At 39.4% G+C, this 26,189-nt stretch overlaps 1 protein-coding gene across 3 annotated transcripts in view; it reads right to left on the minus strand.

Annotated features, from left to right (window-relative positions):
• LOC135201052 (uncharacterized) overlaps nt 1-26,189 on the minus strand; it is a 72,865-nt gene that overhangs the window by 22,794 nt on the left and 23,882 nt on the right. For 2 of the 3 annotated variants that reach the window (XM_064229902.1, XM_064229901.1), the window contains exons 2-7: nt 19,271-19,672; nt 14,659-14,936; nt 13,591-13,753; nt 11,845-11,972; nt 2,500-2,577; nt 2,014-2,232 (exon numbers count right to left, since the gene is read on the minus strand). In XM_064229902.1, coding sequence (XP_064085972.1) covers nt 2,014-2,232; nt 2,500-2,577; nt 11,845-11,972; nt 13,591-13,753; nt 14,659-14,936; nt 19,271-19,672 — 1,268 coding nt within the window. The remainder of the gene's footprint in view (nt 1-2,013; nt 2,233-2,499; nt 2,578-11,844; nt 11,973-13,590; nt 13,754-14,658; nt 14,937-19,270; nt 19,673-26,189) is intronic. The other variant, XM_064229903.1, reaches the window with a different exon arrangement.

The following is a 26,189-nucleotide window of genomic DNA, read 5'->3' on the forward strand; positions in this document are numbered from 1 at the left end:
CTAAAATAAGGCCACCATTTTGATTTTGACTACTAGACCTCATGCTATATATATATATATATATATATATATATATATATATATATATATATATATATATATATATATATATATATATATATATAGCATGAGGTCTAGTAGTCAAAATCAAATGGTGGCCTTATTTTAGTAGTGCGTGATATATATATATATATATATATATATATATATATATATATATATATATATATATATATATATATATATATATATATATATATATATATATATATATATGCGTTTTAATGAATGACCTAGAGATCTGACCGGAATGCTGAGCCCCTGTCTGTAGTTATGTCGTCTGGCACACCAAAGTGAAGTATAAAATACAACTCAGGAAACCAAGTAAAGCAAGAAACCATGCATGCAAATAAACATTACAGAAAGTAAATCTGTTAATCAGGTTGTTGGGTCCTCAAGCCAATTCTAAAATTCTTCGAGACCTTCTTGGCGGAAGAAACCTAGAGTCTTCTGCTAGAGAGCCAGCAAGGTGATTTGGTTCTAAATAATGACTTTGACTTTGGAAGAATTCAGTTGACTAGATACATTTTGAAAATTACAATTAACCTCACATTTACAAATTTCTTCGCTTATAATATTATTTTCAACAATGCCGGAGTTTCCATCAAAGATATTATCTAACGAAATGAGGGCGCTTCAGTTCATTTTATGGTGGATCTGTCCAAGCATTTATACATAACTTGACCATGTTTGAATGTATGGCTTCCATCAACATAAACATAAACAGAAGAAGCAGAAAGAAACACAAACACATAGATGATCACGCACTACTAAAATAAGGCCACCATTTTGATTTCGACTTCTAGACCTCATGATATATATATATATATATATATATATATATATATACTATATATATATATATATATATATATATATATATATATATATATATATATATATATATATATATATATATATATATATGTATATATATATATATATATCATGAGGTCTAGAAGTCGAAATCAAAATGGTGGCCTTATTTTAGTAGTGCGTGATCATCTACGTGTTTGTGTTTCTTTCTGTTTCTTCTGTTTATATATATATATATATATATATATATATATATATATATATATATATATATATATATGCATATATATATGAAATATAAAAGTATTATGTCGTACTTATCATACATGTTAGGTAAAGTCCATAATGAAATTCTTGTTTAGTGGGTAAACATATCGACCTGCCTGATCAAGCTAATTCATCTTTAGTCCTCTAATAGTTTTAGGGAATTGGAATTAGAATTTGAAATTTGGGCCAGAGGCACAGCGCTGGGTCCTGTGAGATCATTCAGTACTGAAAGGGAAACTGAGATTAAAGGAGGTTTGAAAGGTGTAACAGGAGGAAAACCTCAAAGCAGTTGCACTATGAATCAACTGTTAGAAGAGGGTGGAAAATAAGATGGAAAAAAGGTATGAACGGAGGTACAGTAAAAGAAATAAAAAGGAGTTGTAGCTAGGGGCCGAAAGGACGCTACAAAGAACATTACGTAATCCCTACAGTGCCCAGCATGAGGTGCAATGATGGCAGTACTTCCCTACATGGTTAGTTTCAGTGCTGAATCACCTCACAGGACCCAGTGCTGTGCCCCTGGCTTAATTCTTACATACCAGTTCCAAATCCTCGAAACTGCTAGAGGACTAAAGATGAATTAGCTGGATCATTTTTCTAAACCTAGCTGACTGGATGTAGAATGCTGATTAAAACTTACCTTTCAGGTAAGCCGATATGTTTTCCCACTAAAGCATTATGCTAAATACACTGAGGGAATACTGGAATAAAAGGACCTTACTATCCAGGTTGCATGAGAGGATGTGAATGATGGAGTTGAATGGCTTTGTGTTTGTTTGGAAGTTTGTTAAAAATGAAGTAAACGTAAGTAAATAAAGATCATAATGTTAAAACAGAAGACATTATAACTGATATCATCAGTGGTCTTACCAGTATAATATTTTTAATTAAATCTTCAAAAGTAATATCCTGTCTTGCTCGATAACGTTGCATAACTTGTAGTATTTCCGTGTAACCTAAAATGTGGGCTCCCATATAAGCGGTGGTATGCCTGTCTTCTTCAATTTTGTATGGGTCAACCCCCTGATTTAGCAGATCTTCGACCAGCCTCACATCATTTTTTTCCACTGCTCCCCACAAACTTAGTTTCTGGAAATGAGATCTTTGCATAAAATGGATATCCTTTAGGTGCTACTCACATCATTCCATTTCTTCATGTGAATTAAGGTTTGTATCTTCTCTTTCTTGAATGTCGATAGTTAGAAGTTAGTAGCCATCAATACAAAAAAGATGATAGATTGGGACCTTTTCATAATTAATGAGATGACATTGAATAACCTTGTTACAAGATTCATAAAAAGATCACAGAATCTGTCTGTTAGTAAAAAAAACAACAAACGTATATATCATACATACCACAGGTGTTGTGAAAGACAACCTACACGAATTACTGTCAGGTTCATCTGGTTGTACAGACTCATATTTATTTCTTCTCTGCAATAAAAGATTAATTATAATTGTTTTTCGTTCTACAAGATACTCCTTACTTAAGGAACTACAAAAGCCAAATGGAAATGTGAGATAGTTACTTTGTTGTAATACAGGATTCACTGATATTCATAGATCCCACTTGCTCCAGACTCTTGAATAATTTAGCTCAGATCCAAGCAAGTATTTTTAAGCAACAAACATGACCAAACAAAGGTACAAGATGGCTATCAAACAAATCTCTGTTAAACCTAATGTATCACCTATGCAAATATTCCGCACTCCCTGTGATTAATACAGCAACGATATTCAGTTAGAAGTATTTTAGCTTCAAAAAAGCAACGTAAAATAAAAATATATATTGTTATGGAAACTCATGCATCTAAGCATAATTTATGAGATTATTATCTTTTGTTCACTTCCACTTTAACATAGTTTTCTTTGTCGACATTCAAAAATCGAAAGTAATTCTCTGTATTATTCAGGAATGATTATCAAATGTTAATTTCATTAAGCTGTTTATGTTTTCGCTTACTCGGGGATAGGAGAGCCTGAATGTCCTGAGAAATGTGTTTTGTGTTTAGCTAAAGATACAGGAATTTTAGGATAGGATATTTCTATTTAATTATTAGAATGAAAATTTTTAAAAATAAATAATGTGCATATTAAAAAGCACAGAAAAATTATTTCTAAAAAGATATAAATATTTATTTTAATTTTCGTTGTGAAACAAAGATCTATTTCACCATAGATATCAACATGTTTTGAATATAATTTTTACAACTTATGCGTGAGGGGAAAATCTTGCATGTATCCCGAGTAAGCTGGAGGTCAGATAACGACTTATTTAATAGAAATTAGTAAGATGATAGTGAGATGCTATCGTTTTTGTTGTGTTTAGAAGTGGTATTGCAGAGAGTGAGGGTTAAATACAATTTCATATATAGTGATTAAAGAGGAAAAGACAAACAGACAGCAGAGAAGACTGTTAGGAGGCAGCCTATATCTAATTTCTTCTCATGTTATAGAAAGAACAACCAAGAACTTTGATTAGACAAATTTATTTTAGCAGCAGCTGCAATTGAGGAGTCGTTTCCAAGAAAACGAAAGAAGAGTGTAAACAAAACTCTGTCAGCCCACTTCGACTCATTTTATGAAAGCACATTGTGGAGAGCACAGTGAATAAATTTTATATCTTCTATTCAGTGTATTAATCACACCATATCATAAAGATATAAGGCCACTTGTCATGAAAAGACACGTGCACAGTCTTTCCTTGACTTGAATATACCGCATTCCGCGGCAAATGAGCGATGGTTCTTTGTAAATATAAGCATACTTATCTGGGTCGTGGGAGACTCATCTAGACGTCATTTCAGCCTGTGGTAGTGCAGATCATGCCAAATTCATAGGAAGGCTTCCGTCTGCCACTGAGCTTCATCGAGGTAGGCAGCAGAAAGTTTCTTTCTATCCCTGGTCACCGGCTAGATCATTCGCCATCATGTACATTCTGTAGTTATTCGAGTTAGTGTTCATTGAGTTGTGTCCTTTTGCCATGAAACGTAACCTTAAGTAGTGTTATCGTACTCTCTGACCCGCAACGAATATTAATTGTGTATTTGCTAAATTTTCAAGTCAAAGTCGACCTGTGAATCTCTTAGGGGCCACGTGGTCCTCTGTGAAGTTGAGTAGTAGGTTTCAGCGGTGTTGCTTAAATTATTGTGAAAGTAGTTATGGGTTTAAATGTCTATTTTTTGTAATAAAATTCTGTGGAAATTCTGTTCTGCCTAATTTACTCATCCTTCATGACAGACTGAAGAACTGTCCCTTAGGGTGGGCCAACACTGTTAATACCATCTGGCCACCGGTAACCCTGTCGTGAGGGTTTTTTGCAACAATCTGGTCTTTCTAACCGGAACTTAGCAATAGCCTATCTAGGGGAATGATCTAGTTATGGACCCGGCCAAATAAGTATGGGATAGACTTAAGGCTTTCATGGAGAGAGTGATGTTGATCGCAAAGACCGTAGTGATCTGCAATGTATAAGTAAGAGAGTACACACAAACTAATTGTTTCTGCACTAATACCAATGAGTACAGTGCAAGGGTAAAGGGAATCAGGGGCTACTGCTCCAAACGTAAATGCTATGGAGTCTGCCATCTGCCTTTGAACCCATTGCTTATAGGACCGGTTGAACAGCTAACGGAGTTCATTTTGATGCTCATGTGAGAGATGTGTTCCTTAACCCCATTATGCATTTGATCAGAGGCAATCGGGCATGCCAGGTCAGAGGAGAGAATTGAATTTTGGATTCCTTAACACAACTGAAATGGCAGCATCATTTTCCTTCTGTTTCCCTTAGTTTGTTTTGTTCCATACACCCTGTCTTCCTCTACAGATTCAATTTAATGTAGTTAAGTGATCGCTCTTCCCCTCCTTCTTCTTGTTCAAAAGGTGGACACCATTGCCTGTGTAAATGCAAAAGTAGTACAAGAAAAGCCTTCAGCCGATTTGCCTGCCACCCCTCTACCAACAACAATGGCCATTTTGTACACTCACAACCAGCCATTCTAAACTCACATGTTCCTAGACACTGGGACCCAGCAGAGTTTCATCTCCAGCCGGTTGGTGCAGAAATTAAATCTGCCCTTGAAGAAAGAATGTCTCGCTAAACATTGCACTCTTTGGCTCCCAGTTAGTCAAGGGGGAATTTGAGATTGTATCCTGTGAGAACCATATGGAGAAGAGGGACATTAGTACCAAATTAGTAGTACATGACGATGTTGATAGCCCCAACCACAATGTTGGGTTGATCAATGTACAGAAATGTTTGAGGGAAAAAGGGTGTGAAATGGCTGATGTGGACATGAAATGGGATATTCTGAATCAATCTTTTAATTGGGGCTGATTATTTCAATTTTTTTGTAATTGGATGGACAAAATTGAAGGGGTTAACTTGTCTGTAACTCATGAAGGGGTTTTGCCTTATGGGAGGGTGCCTGTTTGAAGCCTATGCACATGTAGGTTGGTAGGAATTGATCAAGATATAGACATATGGTGGAAATTGGAAGCGATTGGTATTGCATCGCATGAGCAATTTACTACATCCAAACATAAAGCCATGAAAAATTTGCAACAAAGTATTGTAAAAACAGAACAAATTATTCATGTAAGCTTGCCATTCCACAGGTCAGAATGACCGAACACTTATTATGGAAAGGCTCTCACAATAACTGAACTCACCCGAGAAACAATTTGAGAGGCATCCTAATTATAAAGCCGCTTACCAGAACGTCCTTCAGATGTATCTGGAAGCAGGCTTCATAGAAGAAGTACTCGGCGCTCAAATAGAAGGATATTACCTACCTCATTTAAGGGTGAAGAAACAAAGTTTTAATACTCTTCGAAGCATAGTTTTCAATGCCTTCTCCAAAATCAAAGGAGAGCTATCACTGAATGATTGTCTATTCCCAGGACCAAATATGGTCGAGATGCTGTACAACTTATTGCTGAAATTTAGAAAGAATCTTTTGGCTATAACTTCTGACATATCCGAAGCATTCCATCTTGTGTTACTAGACCCCGAGGACACCAAATACGCTCGTTTTCTATGCAAGATGCCTACACAAACGGCTACCTTTGCCTTTAAAGTTGTGATGTTCGGAATCACTTCCAATCCTTACCTGTTGCACTAAGTGCTTAGACGAGATGGAAAGGGGTTATGTGGAGGTTAAATCTTTGTTGGATGAGGCTCATATGCCGTTAACAGGGTGGACCAGCAATGAGAAGTTCGATCATCAGATTGGGGGAAAGGAACCAGTAGAAATCTGTTTTGAGCTTGAAGCCATGTAAAGGGACTAAGGGCAATCAACTTACGAAATGGAGGGTACTGTCATTGGTTACAGCTGATTCCTTGGGGCTTGTCAGTCCTGTCTTTGTGAAAGGTAAGATCTTCTTGCTGGACTTATGGGAAGAGAAATGTGTTGAGCAAGAAAAAACAAGATCAGGCCAGTAGAATATTAGATGAGTTCAGTTGTATTCATACCTTGAAGTTCAAAAGGGGAGTCAAAGACAAAGAAGGACAGGTCAACGTTCTAAAATTTAAAATGCAAGTGATGTCTAGGAAACAAGCCAAACTAACTATACCCAAATTAGAATTGTTAGCCTTGCTATTGGGGTTTAGGTTAGGGAAAATCTAAAGGAACTTTTAGGGATTCAATATATCTTCATTTGGACAGACAGCAAGGTAGCTGTGGCCTGAGTAGCCTGTCAGGAGGGAAACAAAAACACTTTAATTTCTAATTGGGTGGGGGAGATTTATTTTCTCCAACAGGAATGTGACATCGAACTCAGGTGCATCCCCACCAGCTGTAACCCAGCCAACATCCTGGCATGAGGCTCCACCCTGGCATGAACGTCCGGGCTTACTATGCCAGAATGGCCAAGCAAACCATCCTGTGAGTGTTGATGAATCATCAACCACGAACCAAGTACATCTCCTAGTGGCACTTCGAGAATTGAGAGATGAAGGGGAGCTAACCCGCTTGCCGAAATCTGGGAGATGAGAGAAGTAAGGTTGATTTTGTAACTTTAATGGGGATTATAAAGGATGTCTTGAAGTTTACATGCCACAAGGCTGATCCTTTTGTTAAGCTTGCCTGTACGATACAACAACACCATCTGCCTACAGTTTGTGATAGATTAAAGAACAGGGTTAGGGTACCCTGCCACGCTGACAATTTCATTGTTCAGCTAAGTTTGGTAATTAGAGAAGGGGTTGTGTACACCCACAGTAGAGTCAACCACATTTTAGGAAAAAAACTCAATTGAATTTGTTACCCTCAAAAAGGAAATTAGTTCTGATGTATCTTAAACACCTTCAAGTTATGCACATTCATTGTGGTGTTAATGAATTAATGATCCTTTTCCGCCAGGAGTGTTGGAGTCCGGGACTGAGGGCCAAAGCCAAATGTGAAGTAGGGGCATGCATCATTCCCTTCTGACCTCTTTTCAGCCATCCACCGCCTCCTCCCCTCCCAGCTAATAGAATGCTCCTGCATCGCCCATTCACAAATGTTGGGGTCGACCACACCGGACCCATGCATGACCAGTTGTGCAGTGCATCTGAACTACTGTAGCAGCTTGGATCCCGCAATGTTTGTGCTGATTCTAAGATGATTTGCTGCTATCCGTGAAGCACCTTGCAAGATATATAGTGATAACACCATGACTTTTCGCACTGTCATCGCCTTTCTGAACAAGATACACAAAGATGATGTCACACAGTGGTTTCTCCAAGAGAGGGGGATCCAATGGATTTTTCAGATGCCAAGGTCCCCATGGAAGGGAGGCTTCTTTGAACACTTAATAGGATTAGTCAAACGCACGCTGGAGACTACCTTACAGTACAACGTTTTCAGGGAAGATCAGCTTCGCACTCTCATTAAAGAAATTGAAGCTATAGTCAACAACCACCTGCTCATGTATGTGGGAACTATGAGGGAAGACGAAGTGCTTACGCCCTCTCACTTAATTCGAGGTGACTTAGTGAGACTGCTACTGCCAGTTGTTCATCATGAAGAGATGTACCAGACCCTGACAACTGAACAGCTGAGGCCCAGGTATTTCCAGCTCACTGAAGCCCTTGAACACTTCAAGCGGTACTGGCAACTGGGATACCTGAGGTCGCTTCAAGAGCGCCACAATTTCAGGGAGAGCCTGGCTATTGCTCTGCATGTAGGTGACATTGTGTTAGTGTAGACTGAGCAACAAAAGGACAGTCAATGGCCCTTGGGCAAAATCATCGCCATTTGCCCTGACAACCACGGGGTGATATGTTCCCTAAAGGTTTTCTTTGAAGGCGAGGAGGACCTGAGAACAGTGGAACACATCATGCCGCTAGAAGTGAATACCCACGATGACGAAAGGGAATCCAGTATGGAAGAGAATGACAGAGAAAGTGAGTCAGAAGCAGATGATGCAAATGAGTGGGAAGATAGTGAAGAGAGTGTAACTTGACAGACTGAGAGACTTGAGGTGAATGAAGCAGTACGAACGAAGCAGTGAACAGTGCTGGTGCGAGACCGAGAAGGAAAATTGCAATGAAGCAGAGACAGAAAATGTCAGAGTGGGTAAAGGGCGAAATAGTGTAGTGTTTTGATGTTGATTTTTTTTTCAGAGGCAAACTTCAGAGTGGGGGTTGACAAGAGACCTGAAGGTTTGGAGATAGTTCGTGAGTTTATGTCTTGTGCATCCAGCAAGGGCGGATGGCAGACGCTATTGAGAATGTAAAAATGTATGTAAAATGATATAATTGTCATATTTTTCTTCTGGTGTACCATTATGTAACCCACATCTTACTCATGGAAACCAACATTTTCCCTCAAGCGTCTCCGAGTGGAGCATTGAACTGTCCAACTGTTGAGACTTTATGCAATGTTGAAATTCACAGGGCATTGCTAAATATGCGCACCTTTCAGCAACGAGAATCTCTTGCTGTTACAATAGTAATAATCTTTACAGCATTTAAAACATCGATGTTACCTTTGTATGAATTCCAGCATTATTTGATTGTATATTGCCTGTTACATTATTGATGTGTTGCATTTTTTGATTGCATTGCCTATTACGTTATTGATGTGTTGCATTATTGATTGATTGCTTGCATTGCTTGCTGTACTGATGTGTTGCTTTATTTGATTGTATTGTTTACAGCATTATCTGATTGTATTCCCCATTGCATTATTGAATTTTGGCATTATCTGATTGTATTGCTTACTGCATTATTTGAATGCATTGCTTATGATTTCCTGTTGCCCTTGTCTGAGTGTGTTAGTTTCTTGCATATTGCTCAGTTGAGTAACTATGTATTGGGGTATTTCTTGATTGTAAAAATTTGTATATATTGTGTTATCTGAGTTAGCTGAGTGATCACTCTGGTAGGAATGTGTAACTTGTTGTCGTGAGCTAGACTTGAATCATAGCACTGCTATCATGACCATGAACATCAAGTAATACAATAAAAATCAAGACTGAGGAAAGTCTAAATAGAAGTTCAGAGGGGCAAGTAAGCAGCAATACCGCCCCCTTAGGCTCAAGTTGCTTAGGTTTGATGAAAAACATGACAGCATACACACTGACTGGAAAATCTGAGACTTTCAGAAAGCCAATGGTTGCCTAGGGATCTCTTGGTGTTTTGTCAAAGTCCATTATTAACAGGTAAGAGTCTTCAGATTTTCTCTAGTATACCCTCTTAGGAGACCCTGCAGTATGATAGCCTAAAAAAGGCACTGTTAAAGGGTTATGAGATGACTAAAGAGGCGTTTAGGAAGAAATTTTGACTGTGCAAAACAAAGTAAGGCTAGGTATCAGTTTACATCTAGGCTTCAAATATATTTCAATAGATGGACTGAGATGGCTGAACACAGCAAACAGTTTAATGACTGTCCAGATTCACTCAGAGAATAGATTGTCAGAACATGTTTGACTGGGATGGCACTATTCCTTTGGATAATAATACTGAGAGACATTGACAAGATGGCGAAACTTACAGAGAGGTACTTGATACCTCATGGCCTGAGTTTAGTGGAATGCTATAAGCCAATGAAGAAGTCCTCCAATGGGGACTACAAGACAACTGAAATGAAGCAGACTTACATAAATGAAGGAAGGTGCTTTATTTGTCACATCCAGGAAGTTTATCTAGTAATTGTGTATTTGTAAAGTGTAAAGACCAGGAGAAGTTCAAGCAAAAGGCAGCCAGTGCTACATTAGTGGAAAAACTGAAGGAGGTGAGAGCTATAATGGTTTGTAAGGATGTTGACAACCCAGCTGGATGACTTTTTCAAAGATGGTAGGCTGAAGCTGGAAGATGGAGCTGAACAACCTGTTATGTTAGGAGAATGCAATTTGTGAAACAGAGGAAGAGGTACCGTAATTCGCCAGTTAGTGAGGGCATTTAGATATAGGACAAGTTAACAGTACAATGAGGTGCATGTTGTAGAAGTGCAATTATGCTTAAAAGTTTGGTAACTGAGGACCAAAAGACTGATAAGAAATGGGTTTGTGCGCACATTGATAGAAGTATCCATAGATATCCAGTTGCAAAAGTTAATGTAAATACTCAACACTAAGAGGGAGAGTTGCATAGTGCATGCTAAGATAATGTTATTTATGACTTTGGTCTTGGAAACATCTTAGGCATAAAGGACCCAGAGGAAATTATCAAACCCGAAACTGAAATGGTCAGAAAAGCTGCAGGGACACATAGTCAAATGTATGAGCCCGAGGGAAGTGGTGCAAGTAAAGGGGGGAATGAGCGTAGTGGAGTGGAAGGAATATCAACAAAAGTCATTTGATTGACTGACGTAGACTTTAGGAAATGTACTGATACTATAAGCACCAGACTCTAACAGGACTCTCATCATGAGGATGGATGTATCAAATGAAAGTCTAGGAAGCATACTACTGCAAGTCTGCTCATGGAATATTTCCAATTGCTTATGCGAGTAGGATTCTCAAGAAGGACCACAACTCTTGTACCATCAAAATTGATGCCTACCAATAATTTTTATAGTTAAGAGGTTCCATCTATACTTGTATAGAGTGGATTTCACGACACAAAATTACCACAAGCCACTTATATAAATTCTGATTTGCTAGATTGCAAGTCCAACGACCATGAGGTGAACCATTGCACTCCAGAGCTATAAGCTTAGAGTGGAAAACATTCCAGGAAAATTCAGTGTTAGTATTACTTCAGTAGACTGAATTAAGATAAAAATTTAGGAGATAAATTATTTTCAGTGAGGTGTGTGTTTTCAAAGTACAGTTTATGGGATTATAATTTTCTTATAGCTTCCCCTTTAATACAGTTACCTATGCGCAAGTTTAAATATCACTTAGTTGCTTATTTTTTGGAACTGAATGTTATTAAGATGTTAGTAGGATTTTATTATTTTTTTAGTGATATATATAAAAGCATGAAAATAACTATTTCATAGAGGTTTTTCATTATATGATTTTAAGCTGTTTCAGGACAGTTTCTTCCAAGTTACCCTTACCCCCTCCTGAAATCATGGAGAAAATTACACACACACATGTATATATATATATATATATATATATAATATATATATATATATATATATATATATATACACATATATACATGTGTGTGTGTGTAATTATTTCCATGATTTCAGGTGGGGGTAAGCGGCCCCCTTGCCGTACGTGCGAGCACCCATGATAAAATGACAATTTTTAAAGACTTACCGATGTTGACCGCCTGTAAAAATACCATACTGTTGGGCCAAGAAATAACAGTACTAACAGAAGTACTGAAATGGTGACAATACAAGGTATTTCGTTGTTATTAGATTCATTCTCCATTGTGGATGTTTCTGGAAGAAAGAAAAGGAAATAACTGATTGAAACACCTTAGACTGTAATTGAAACTATCATTTTCGTAGTAATTAAGATCAAAACGATATGAGTTATTATAAAATGATAGAATGAACAACCTTCTGCAATATCATTGGCAAACATTTTCTAATAATCTATAAATATTTATGAAAAAATATTGCAATTCTTTGATTCTAAGAACAAAGAAAGTGGGGCGAAATGTGCATCCTCTAATTATTATTATTATTATTATTATTATTATTATTATTATTATTATTATTATTATTATTATTATTATTATTATTATTATTATTATTATTCACCAATACATCTTCACTACTCTATTTTTAAGGGTCATTATTTCATCCTACGTAATTTTTAAGTTGATTGCTCTTCAATATTATCGAATCTTAACCGGACCAGTGAGAAGCTTTCTTGCAAACACAATATAAGACAAAAGATACGTACGAAAAAGTAAGAAGCAGATGAGAACTGTGAAATGCTAAATATTTCACTCGCTGGCTTGATTTTGCTCTCTTTTCCTACCAGATGTTAGTTGGATTTTACATTATTAAATCTGAATGAGTGAGTGAAAGAAGGAAATTTATTTAGTGGAAGACTTTTGGGAAATATCACCCTACATTCAAGGTTAAAATAAAAAAAAGAAATAATATTGTAAATGAACTTTCCCCTTCGTTTTTGTAGTTTTCTTTATTCCAGTTCTATCAAACTATTTTTTGCTAATGAGGATGTTCAAATAAATCCCGGTATTCTTTCCGAACTTCCTTTCAGCAATGCCTGTAATCGCTGTGTCAAATTAAAAATTCATTTTAAACAGCTAATTTCGGTCATATCAATTTGAAAGGAAACTATGTTATAAATGTTTGTTTATAAAGACAGCTTAACTCTACTCCAGCTTTCAAAAATCTCATTGAAAGTCATTTCAATGGTATTACCTTTACTTGTAAGTAATTCCAGGGCCATAAGCTCTATTCAGACATTAGTAGCTTGTTTAAAAGCCATCTCAGTTCTGCTGTGTCTGAAAGCTTTCTTAAAACTACTCTCTCCATTGAAAGCCACCTCAGCGCTCTAGTCATCCATTGAAAGTCATCTCAATGCTACTATCTCCTTTAAAAGCCATCTTATAATGTTATAATTTCCATTTGAAAGCCAGTTACATACCACTCTTACCTGAAAGCCAGCTCAGTTCTTAATTATATAGTTAGGTAAATTCTTCTTAGTTATACCGAAGGAAGGTTGGCATCGGTGGGTTTAGATTAAACAGGCTTCAGCCAGCACGGACCCTTGCCCTTCGAGAGACCTCGAGTGTAGTAAGGAGTGAAAGGGAGTGGGAGGTCAGCTGTGGACCTCCGTGCACTGACGTAACAGTGGGAACGATAGAAGGAAACAATAGACCAGCCTCTCTCTTCAGTTAGGATATTTGTCAGGGAATGCTACAGCTCTGAGAATGTTTTTACCTGTCAAAATTTATATGGAGATGGACAAGCAGAGGACGGAGGATAATTTCCAAGATTTTGCTGAAGATTGAAAGAATCAAGTTACTTAGCATGCCATCTAAAATCTAAAGCAATGCAAAAGTCGACTAAATTGTATTACCACTCGGAGTTGTTAGCACAGGTCCCCGGGCCTTCTCTGGATCCTGGGTTTGTGGTAGATAAAGTAGGACCACGATCTTCCCATCGCTCTCAGTTGATACATGCAAAGCGCTGGGCATTGATCTTACATAGAGGTTCTTCACAACCCCTGAATTCTGTTCTGTCTACATAAAAGAAAACATACGCTAATTAGAAATGCATGGAATCTCCATTGATTAATTTCTTATCAATATATTCATGCATACATGAATATTTGAGTAAAAAAAAAGACTGTCCTTGTCTGATAATTGTCGACTAATTTACCTGAGATTCATGCCGGGTAAATTAAGTGTTACTTTGAGAGTACTTTCATTTCTTTTCTGACTGCGTAACCTTTACTCTTTTAAATCGATAAAATCGACGTTTTCTTAGTCAATGATTTCTTAAAACATTTAATTACTAATTTGTTGCTCGAATGAGAGGACACGAAACCATTTTAAATCAGATAATTGCTTAGCGTTTCCAAATAAGTTAAGTGTAGTCATTGAAATTTCACACCTGGACATATTGTTTTTTTATCTTTAATCTACTTTCCTTATTTGTTAAACACCAACCTTCTGGCCATGTAAATAATCTTTGTTTACTAATTCGCCAGAAAAAATGAGAGGATTCAAATAGAGAGAGGAAAAGAGGGCATTAAGGAAAATAGTGGGAAGACCCATTTGCCCAAATTGATCTATATACGAACACATTCAAATGTTTCCAAGAAAGAAGTGTTTTACTTGAATTTATATCAAGTGTTCGAGTTGGGGAATCTACCCATCTGAAAGGCAACGGACTCGAATTTCCTGTATGGTTGGGTGTGTATACCATGAGGGACGCTGTAGGTACCACTGTGATTGGTGGCGAGTGGCGAGGGTATTTGCTGGGCTGAAGAATCTAGTACTAGGTTTAATCAGTTTGGGTTAGACGTTGTTTCTAAGTGACCATCCGATATCAATTGTGCCTTCTAATGATCTCTCTTATAACAAAAACTGGCATCGTTTCCACAAGTTAAGCATTTATCCTACAACCACAGAATTCGTCATACCTCCACAGCACAAAGAATGCGGTGTCCATTTTTCTTGCAAGAAATGGACACTCGATGTTCGGTAGCTTCCGGGAGAGGACCCCGATGAGCGCTTGCTATGGTTTCATTTTCCATAATCGAAGATCCATTCCAGCCAAGGATCGCGAACTTAGACTCCGTCAAACTAATTTTGGGGTAAAATTTGGAATTCGAGTAGAAACTGACTGTTTGAGTTCCCTGCTCGAAATTCGCTGGAATGATCGCCTGTTCCCTAGAAGTCACAAACCACTGTAATTCATCTGAAATTAAAGTTACTTGCCATATAATAAGGGATCAAGTTTCGTTAATGAGCGTTTCTGTACAGTACATAAAATATTTCCGGATTTTTAACTTGCCGAGCAATGAGAAATATTGATCTAGTTTTCAAAAACCCTTTTGGACAAATATAAAATAATAATTAATAATGTACCCAAAGATTAGGTTTTTACGTAATTTGCTTTCCACGATCTTTAATGTCATATGCTCGCAGTTTTCTAGATTTGCAAATTTTTGTATGAATAGTGAAGATTTTGTCTACAATTGTCACATATTTCTAACAAACAAACTGATCAATAATAAATTCTTTGTATGGACGATTGAAAACTATTAATACCTACATGTTAATAGAAGATGTCTCCTACCATTAGCAAAAATAATTTCAGTGTTAAGTTTGACTACGATCAATTTCTCCAATATATGACAGAAGAAATGAAAAGCAGTAGTAGGTACCTAGCTCATTATATGTTTGCTTTACGTACAACGACCCGTATCACGTATCAAGCTGGTTGTGGCTATTTCACCACGCACATGGCCACGTTTCACTTACGTGGGCATATGTGCCCTTGATGCGTGAATGAGTGAACGAAGCATTAGTGTAACCCATACCCCAGCGTTGAGAGGAAATAGAATTTTTCACAACTCTCTCGTACTTAGTTTTTTAAAAGTTCAGGTTTTGACTTAGCTTATTCAGTTTTTATTCCTGTCGACTCCTATCGAAGCAGCTAAGTAGTAAATGGTGAAACCTTACGCTCCAAAGGGATAATAAAGAAAAAACCACAAATAAACTCGTCTAAAATTAATTAAGTGCGTTCCTTAGAAGAATGAATCCACATCGCTCTTGCTCCATGCCGCTTTAGTTCTGCCTACAACAAAGGGTGGAAAAGTTAGTGCCGGCTTAAGTAGGATTCAAGAAAGAAAATATGACTCAACGAACAATACAACAAAAGATGAAAGAAACAACGCAAATATGCAGTGCTTTCCACGGAAATATCCCCGCCGTTTACGAATACCCGTTGTACCCCCAAACGAACGTCAACTGCCATAGTCTAGCTCGCCCCGGAATGCCGGCTTAGATCTACCGAAAAGTAGAAGAAAGAAGATAACTAGAAAAAAGAAGAAAACTAGAAGAACAAAAATACCGGTTGAACAGCGTAGGAGACGAAACACAGCCAAAGAGGATGTCTCCAACAACGCAAACAAAAAAGAGAAATCTACATTCCTGACGGCACTTCAATTCAAGGCCTAAAATAAGGTAAGAAAAGAATTTAGTTTGCACACAGACACGTACACATGAAGTTCTTAAAAGTCAAATTTATAAAACTAATATGATACGTTACTTCATTTAGTTATTTCATTTGAAACTCATTCCACTTGAATGAATTATATAGACATACAATTAATCTTGGCAGAACTTTTTTCTTTCTTTACTGTCACTAATAATTTTACTAAACAATACTTGTTTATTTGTTGTGGCACTTACTAACTTGCGTTAGTAATTTGTTTCGTTTAAGTGTTATCTTCTCCCATATCTTCTCATTGATGAGAATTAATTATTTAAGTGTAGAATATTTTCAGATTTTTTTTTTTATTTCGGGGAAGCATTTCTTCTATCATTTACGTTCCCGACCGATCCCTGTTGTGTCTTTTGTCTTTTAGTGCCTTTTTAGCATTAAAATAAAATCAAGGTTAGTTACCGTTGATTAAATAAATACCTTTTGATTTTTACAAGAAGCCAAGCACATAGAGTAAATATGGCAACCTCTACAAATCATCCAACTATATCAGATAAAGGGACAACTATAGTTACTCATGAAATCGCATTGGTGGACAATAACATAAATAAATTTTGGGGAAGGAAAAAAGAAAATGATGCTCACAATTTGGAGAATTGGATTGAGCAAGTAAATACACGTTTAAATTCTTTAAAAGGAAGTGATGCTGAAAAATTAAGTGAAGCCAAAAACTACCTGATCTCGACAGGAGATATGGCACTATGCTCATTCTAATGCTTATCGAAGACTTAAGATTTGAAAGGAGTTCAAGCAGTTTCTGAGGAAAATATATCCCACTCTTGGTAAGACTGATCCCGTAATTAGCCTCGCAAAGATACTTCAAGGATGGAGAGGTGTATAACACTGAGAAGTGGTCCCCAGTTATATAACTTTTTAAACAAATGAGGCCATTTGGTTTCATGCACTTGTGGACATCGACGGGTAATAACAATTGATAATTGTCAAAGTCTGTTAATGATAGCTTTGTTAATGGGAAGCTTGTTATCAAAGGTTATTGAAATGATGACCTTTGTAACTGATTGGAAATTAGAAATGATGTTATTGAAACTGGAAATGAAGCAAAGAAAATCTTAGGCAAAAGTCCCCAGGAAAATTATCTAAGCAGATCTTTAGTCACCATAGAGATAGAAAATGGCAAAACAATCAGGGTAGGTCTATAACAACAGCTGGAAACCAGAATAAAAATCTAAGTAACTGACTTCAAAGGAAATCTTAAACAGACACATGGTATAATTGCCAGAAAAAAGGGTCATTATGCAAGTGATTGCCGTGGAGCAGCTTAATGCTCTTATCATAAGAGGGACACGACATAGTGTTCGAGATTGTAAGAGTAGGCCTCGAGTCGACACAGATCTCAGTCACAAGGTAGAGGTAGAAATCGAAGGTAGTCTCCACGATTTAGGAGGACCTGAGACAAAAATACTAACCTAGCTGCAAACTTTAATGTACCAACGAGACCGAGCAATATCAAACGAATCAATAGAGGAAAAGACCAGAACATCAGATTTTGGTCAATACACCAATGTAAGTAAAATTAATATAGGAGGTTAATATGATTATAGACCTGTATTCCCCGCGTATCATGGTTTAAGGAAGCCTGTTGCTGTATTCTTTGATACTGGTCACCAAAAAACATAGTTAGTGAAAAGGCTTTCAAGAGCATTACATACAATATGTAACCCTGAATACTCTGATGATGAAGTAGATGTAAAAACATGGATATGAACATTAATGTCTTAACTCTACTGCTGTGATTAGAATAAAAATGAGCAAAGGCAGAAATGCTGTCGGATTTTATGTACACACAGTAAACAGATTTAACAAAGATAGTTTATTCTAATAATGGCCTAGAAAGGAATTTCTGTAAATATATGAATATCAGTCAAGGCATGTATAAACTTGATCCATTAATTTCAGAAGAAACTTGCAAGATGTCTAAATTTAAAGGAAGGCAGCTGACAGACTCGAAAAGGGGAGGAAATGAGGCACCCGAACCATAATCTGACCTGCAACAGTTGACCTGTCAATCTAGATCTCCAAATTGAGCATCATTTTCTTTTTTCCTTCCCCAAAATTTATTTATGTTACTGTCCACCAATGCGATTTCATGAGTAACTATAGTTGTCCCTTTATCTGATATAGTTGGATGATTTGTAGAGGTTGCCATACTTACTCTATGTGCTTGGCTTCTTGTAAAAATCAAAGGGTTTGTTTTCCCATACCTTTCTCTTGGGCATTTATTTAATCAATGGTAACTACCTTTGATTTTATTTGAATGCTAAAAAGGCACTAAAAGACACAACAGGGATCGGTCGTGAAGGTAAATAATAGAAGAAATGCCTTCCCGAAATAAAAAAAAAAATAATCTGAAAATATTCTACACTTAAATCAGTAATTCCCATCAATGAGAAGATAACAATTAAACGAAACAAATTATTAACGCTAGTTAGTAAGTGCCACAATAAATAAACAAGTATTGTTTAGTAAAGGTTAGTGACAGTAAAGAAAGAAAAAAGTTCCGCCAAGATTAATTGTATGTCTATATAATTAATTGAAAGCAGGACTCACCTACTTGTCAGGAGTGGACCTTTGGTTTCCAACCATCTGTATGTTGGTATGAACTGTTTTGGTAGTGTACATACACACACACATACATATGCATACATACATACATACTACATACATATATATATATATATATATATATATATATATATATATATATACTATATATATATATATATAGATATAATATATATATATGTATATATATTTATAATTATTATATCATATTATTATACGTGCATCAGTTCCCCTGAAGCTGGCTTAGAAATAAGACAGCAACGTTCAGGAATCTGAACCCCCATTAATATTTCTGTGGCTGTTAAATATATATATATATATATATATATATATATATATATATATATATATATATATATATATATATATATATATAAATAATATATACTCAGTTTTTGGCCATGGCATAAACACGAAGGAAACAGAAAGTGAAAACTTACTTCTAGGGCAGTTACCGGTAACGTTGCTGCCGTCAACAGTTAGCTCACTGAAGGAAAATTCCTTTTCTACCGAGACGAGTTTGACCGATTGGTGCCACAGTTCCGTCGCTGAGGTGGAAGAGGTCAAACGGAATTCTTGCCATCCGATGCCCAAGGGTTCTGAAAAATTTTCGTTCTTCATAGTATTACTTCCGTTTCGCATCTTGATGATTTCGACTCCCGAGCGATGAATCGTGATGAGGTCATAGTTCATCGTCTTTTTATATCCTTTGAATGTGTAATGAATCGTCAGGTTTTTCGCGAAGTGATGGCTTAGGGCATCGGCGGTTTCCTCGATCCACGTCCTAATCGAGGCGTTGGAACCCAGCCACTCGCTCTTCCACTCGGTTTTGGGATGGCAACCTGTGTAGCAAGAATAGATTTCGGTTTATAAACCATAATTTTTTTCGCGAAATCAAAGGGGATGCCAACTGAATGTCAATTTACCTGAGAAAATGTACACAAAGCACCTGCTATCATGAACTTGAGCACTATAATGAGCAGTCCATACAATAGCAATATTACATATTATATTTCAATAAGACTGAATCTGTATCCGGCTCAGAAAGGAAGGCACTTGCCCGCAACTTCCATACTAGACTGTCAATATCTGGGCAATTTCTGAATACTAGTCAATAAAAGCGACAGCTTACGTGCCATGTGTCCTGTCAGGCAAATGTTCTGCATGTCCGAAAGTTTGATTTTCATATCAGTCTTGGTTTATATATCTATTCCCTTTATCCAATTATTTTTTGTTTTATTTTTATTTGTACATGCATTATAATAATTTTGTAAAATTAACTTTACCTAAAGTTAATGTTGCAGTGCATATCTTAACATTATAACTGGGTGACCATTTGTGAAGAAATTTTTACTACTGGGTGACCAGACAACTCAAAATTGGCAGGAATTATTAAGACATTGAAATAAATTTCTTTAATAATGTAATATTCCTTATTGAAAAATTCCCTTATCAGTCAACCTGACTGATAAGGGTTTGAACATGAAATTGTCCTTTTTTATCAGAAAATTTTGAGTATCTACAGTTGTCATTTTGATAATGGAAATGTGTTCTATTACCATCAAATCACACTAAAAGTTTTGACTTTTGGGGCTTTGGCTCGGACCCTGCTGTGGTCCAGTTGCCAACCCCACTTTTTAAGGAAAGCATTCTTAGACGTCATTATGGAGTTTCATACTTGATTTTTCATCTTAGGGCCATTGTGAGCCAGAATCAGCCGGGTGCCATTTTGGGACCCTTGAGACATTTTTTATACAGGCAATAAACAAAATCACCACCACGCCTTTCTGATAAATTCCATTTTTGGTCATATCTTCACTTGTAGACCCTTTAGAAACGTGATCTTGATGTGTAAGCACATGTTTTCAAGATTAAGGGATCCGAATATGATGAAATAAAAAGTGTATAATGAAAATTGATATCATATTACCCGATTACTCTAAAATAAATACTAAATAATTCTCAACTTTTTCTGAATTTAATAGCCATCATTTATTTTGAATGGTGGTTTTTAGCAGCAGCATCTTCACTGAAAATCACAGTTTTGTTTTATCTATAAATATGTTTTAAAAAATCAAGAAGTTGAGAAAATCATTAAATAAAAATGTTTACTATGTGAGGACTGAGTCAGAAGGGGCGACGTCTATGTAGGGGTGCTGCAGGGATCCAGCGGCGTCGTGTTCTGAGCTGGGATTCTACAAGGGCCTTCCATGGGGTCGTCTTCGTCGGGGACGACAGCGGGCTTGAGGCGGTCTATCAAGACCCAGTCCTCGTGGCCACTGATCAAAATGAGGAATGCCTTCTCTTCCACATGGACGACTTGGCGTGGGCCCCGTTCCTGATGAATACAAACCTACAGGAGTCCAAGACACTTGGGCGGAACTGCTTCTTCCTGTCGGTATATGGGTAGCTGCTCGGAGTCCTGCCAGGGGAATGTCAGGGTCGTTGTTATGGGTGGGGAAGAATTCACCTGGTCACTGTCAGGGTCACTCCGTACACCTTTTCTGCCGGGGACAGGTATCTGTTGGCTCTTGGGGCGGTGCGGAGGCTGTGGAGAACCCATGGGAGCTGTGCCTTCCAGTCAGGGCCTTTGCAACGTGCCGTCAGGGAAGCCTTGAGAGAGCGGTGGACCATCTCCACCATGCTGTTGGCTGCAGGGTTGTAGGACGTGGTGTTGAGGTGCTTGGTTCCCATCAGGCGTGCCAGGGAGGACCAGAGCTCTGATGTGAAGGCAGGCCCCTAGTCCATCGTGACATTGTCCTGCACTCCGAAGCAGCTGATCCAGCTGAACAGCAGGGCTTCAGCACAGGCGTCTGCAGCGGCTCCTGACATTGAGGTGACCTTGGGCCACTTGGTAGACCAGTCGATCACTGTCAGGAGGTATCTGGTACCATCGGATGTAGGAAGGGGCTCGCGATGTCGACGTGGATGTGTCCGAATCTTCTCTTGGACTGGGGGAAAGAGCCTATCCCTGATTCGGTGAGCCTTCCCGTCTTGCTGCTCTGGCACTTTATGCAGTTCTTGGCCCACTCCTGGGAGTCCCTCCTGATGTTGTGCCACACGGGTGGGAGAGACCGTGGATCACGTCAAACACCTGCTTCCTATGGGAAGCAGGTAACAAGGGACAAGGGCGTCTGATGCTTGTGTCACAGAGGAGCATTGTCCTGGAGAGGCTGAAGGGGATGTCCTCCCAGAGGAGGGCGGTAATGGCAGTCCGGTAGGCAGGTACTTCGGAGTCGGAGGCTTGCTCACGCACTAGGTCCTCGTACTTTACGCCGAGGTGAAGGGAGTTGATCTCAATCCTTGAGAGGGTGTTGGCTACGGGGTTTCTTCCACCTGGGGCGTGTTCTACCAGGAGTCACCCGCTTTGATGAAGGCGTGGACCAGTAGCTGGTGGTCTGTCCTTATGGTAAGAGATACTTGAAGTGGCAGACGGCCTGGTACACAGCTAGGAGCTCATGGTCGAAGGTGCTGTAGCAGGTCTCAGCAGGTTTTAGCTTCTTACTGAAGAAGGCTAGTGGCGTGAGGACCCCGTTGACCAGCTCCAGGATGGCACCGCATGCAATGTTGCTGGCATCGGTGGTGAGAGTCAGGGGCGCGTCGGGATCCTGGTGAGCCAGGGGGTGGCTCTGCTGAGGGAAGACTTGGTCAAAGGCGCGCTGCTGGTCTTCTCCCCACGTCATCTTCTTGGATTTGCCCTTCAGGTCCTTGGTCAAAGGCCACATGATGCGGGTGATGTCTGGGATGAATATGCGGTAATAAGTTTAAATCCTGATGAACTCTTGATGGTCGTTGGTCTCAGGAACTTCTCCACTGCAGCCACCTTTGATGCCATGGGACGAACTCCTGCTGTGGTAATCTCATGGCCAAGAAATCCATCCCCTTCTGGTGTTGAAGGTGCACTTATCGAAGCGGACAACAAGTCTGTTCTCCTGCAGGCGCTTGATGACGGCCCAGATGTGGTTCAGGTGCTCCTCCGGCGATCTGGAAAATATTAGAATATCGTCCACATAGCAGACACAGAAGGGTAAGTCGCAGAAAATGCTTTCCATGAGGCGTTCCTCAGACTGAAGGTGGAGAAGGTGAACATGAAGGACCCAAAGAGCATGATGATCGCTGTCTTCAGGATGTCATCAGGTTGGACGGGAACCTGAAATTAGGACTATAGCAGATCAGTCTTGGAGAAGACCTTGGCTCCATGGAGGTGCCTGGTGAGGTCCTGCATGGTTGGCAGGGGGTAACTATCGGGCATGGTGACGAGGTTCAGTCGCCGTTAGTCACTGCAGGGCCTCCATGTACCCTCTGCCTTCTTCACCGAGTGGAGGGGGGAATGCCCACAGGCTCACAGCTTCTCCATCTCCTTGAACACAGTCTTGGATTCCTGGAGGAGCTTGGGTCGGCAAGATGTGGTGGAACTTGAAGTGCGTTGGGGGGTGCTTGGTCTCTATGTAGTGGTAGACACCTTGCTTGGCAACGACCCCACCCTGCCACCTGGCAAAGATCGGGGCGGAAGAGAAGTCCAGGAACTCTTGTAGAAGGGAGGCGTACCTGTGGTGGGTAAAAATGGAGTTGATGGTGGGTGCCCTCGGTTCTGTGGTGAGTGGGCGGGAAAGGCAGGTCTCAGTGTCCAGAAAGCATTGGCGGGCCACATCTACCAAGAGGCTGTGGTGGGCAAGGAAGTCTGCCCCCAGGAGAGGGGTTCATACATCAGTGAGGATGAAAGGCCAGGTGTAGGTCCGGCCCAGGAACGCGATGGTCTGGGCCCTGGTGCAGTAGGTGTGGATGAGGCTTCTGTTGGCAGCTATGAGGGCAGTCAGGTCATTGGGGGTGTGGCTGTGGTCCTCACCTAATGGAGGGAATACCGACTGCATGGCGCCAGTGTCTACCGGCATCCTGCGGCCAGAGATGCTGTCCTCGACGTGGAAACCTCTGGGGCAGGACTTCGTTACTACCGCTGCCATGGGGGCCTGTCTTGGGCACTGCCTCCACCATTTTTTGAAGGTCAAAAGGAGCAGGGGTGCTCGCACTTCCTCACCCTGCTGCCAAACTGACAGTGGAAGCGGCACCAACCGATGTCCGAGAGGGGCTTCACTGGTCCTTTCTTGTGATAGGCTGTGGTGATGGCAGGGTGAAGAGTTTTTTGTGGCCTGGGTGGTGGCGAAGAGGGCGAAAGCTCGTTTGTGTTTGGGATCTGGCTGTGGATCTTGGGCGCGAGTGGCGGAGGAAAAGTTGTTGGAGGATGCTCACCTCCTTCCTGCCTCTTTGGGGTCCACCTCTGGCAGAAGGACTAGGTCCTGGAGCTTGCTCCAGGCTAGTCTCAGATCCACGGTGATCATAGGATTGACTACCAAGTCGAAGATGTGGTCGGCCTTCTGGGGAACCAGGAGGGAGAAAGCCTGAATGAGCTGTGTCTTCAGCCCTTCATAGAGCAGCTCCCCAGGCTGGTTGCATATCCATAGGGTGAGGCGGTGAAAAATGGTCCTCCGGTAAAGGCTCCAGTGATGAGGTCCACCTTGGCAGCCGTTTCCCTGGTGATGCGTGGCATCCGGAACTGGATCTCAGCCCGGTATAGCCAGGTTGCAACGTCCTGCCTGGAGAAAGGTGGCAGTTTGATGGAGGGCTCCGCTGGCACGGTTGTTCGGGGCGTGGTCATGGTTGTCAGGGAGGTCCTTAGCGAGAGTATGGATCGTTCCTTGGAATGGGAGGAGGAGGTGTCGAGGCTCCGGAGGGCACGGGCCAGGAGAAGTAACAAGATTGAGCCAAGTCCTCCATTGTCTGATCAGCTCACTCTTACGGTCAATGGGGGTCGTGAATGGCGGGCCAAACCATAAGATCAAATGCCAAACCCTTCTGTGGGGACGCGCCATTTCGAGTCCACTAATGGTGTTGAGGAGTACCAGAGAACCTAGTCTAAGCACTGTATGGGTCTGTTAAAGGTTCTCTGAGGTGAGCAGTGATAATTAGTCCCTTAATGGTGAAAGCCAAAACCACTTGAGTCACCTACTCCAAAAGGTCACCAGTTGTGGGGACTGAGTCAGACAAGGAGGGAGATCAAACTAACTTTATTCCACAGAGAGGCTGTACATAAGGCGGCATGCGGACGAAAACGTAGTGCCCATCACGCACGCATGAACAAACATAAACAAAAGGGCAGAATGCTTTTTTCACAACCGAAAATACACCCATATTTTGACACAGAGGAAATGGATTCACGTGATATATACATTGATGAAAAGGGTGTGAATCACTCTACAATTTAGTATCTCGAAGAGAAGGAACATACATATGGGAAAAAAGATATTTACAAAGGTAGGGCAAACATTCGGCCCGAATATCGTCCTTACAACTACATAATAGACATAGTTTTTATATCTGCATAAAGCTTGCTTTTTGGGTTGAAGACGCAATTAAAGAAATAAATTAACATATAAGAATTTCACAAAACCAAAAGTGTTCAATTGTAGAACATATAAAAACTTAACCTGTAGATATTTCTGGAAATCAAGTGTTCAATTGCAGAACATGTTATATTTGTATTTGATTTTGGAATACATACACATAATATTTGAATTAATATAAATCTTTGTTAATCAATCATCATTCTTCTGTTGCATCGTACATGTCTGGTGTGTTCATTGTAACAATCTGGTCCAGCATTACATTTACAAAAACACTGAATAGGACATCCGTGCTACAACACAATCACATCTTCCTGAAGGACAATGACAATTGCTGGAACATCCACATTTAATATGGAAAAAGTTCAGTGGGAGAATATTTTTGAAGTATGTGTGATCGGTAGTGTGTCGGACTCATCGTCACACAAATCTTCATCATGATGCCATCCATTGGCTAGGGTCAAGGTCTTGGGGTCTGAATGCATCATCGATTTCCATATAACAACTTGAAGATGAGAACGAAGTACATGTTCCACAAAAGCATCATGTGAAGGAGGCGCGCCTTCAATTTTGGAGAAGTTATCTTTGTGTTTGCCACCTCTGACTTCCACTGTTGCAACATAGACTGTTCATAATATCTTCATGTTTGATACCATAACATGCCTCTGAAATTAAATTAATTTTGTCTGTTTACAGTTGACCAAAGCAAGGGTAGGTTATGTCCACCCATCAACACTTTTAAAGCTGTGACCTTTCCAACTCCATATATGAACAAAACTGTTGTCACACAGTCAGGGTATGCATTTTGTGATGCATTTGACGAATGTCTATTATTGTTCGACCAGCACATGGACACTCCATGCTAACATTTGCAGACATTTTGTATTCAATGTAGAAATGAATGAGAGGGATAAAAACATCAGTGTTATAATAGATCATTTTGATGTGAGTTACCTGATGC

This window comes from Macrobrachium nipponense, chromosome 27 (genome assembly GCF_015104395.2).
Source record: "Macrobrachium nipponense isolate FS-2020 chromosome 27, ASM1510439v2, whole genome shotgun sequence".
Taxonomy (NCBI): domain Eukaryota; kingdom Metazoa; phylum Arthropoda; class Malacostraca; order Decapoda; family Palaemonidae; genus Macrobrachium; species Macrobrachium nipponense.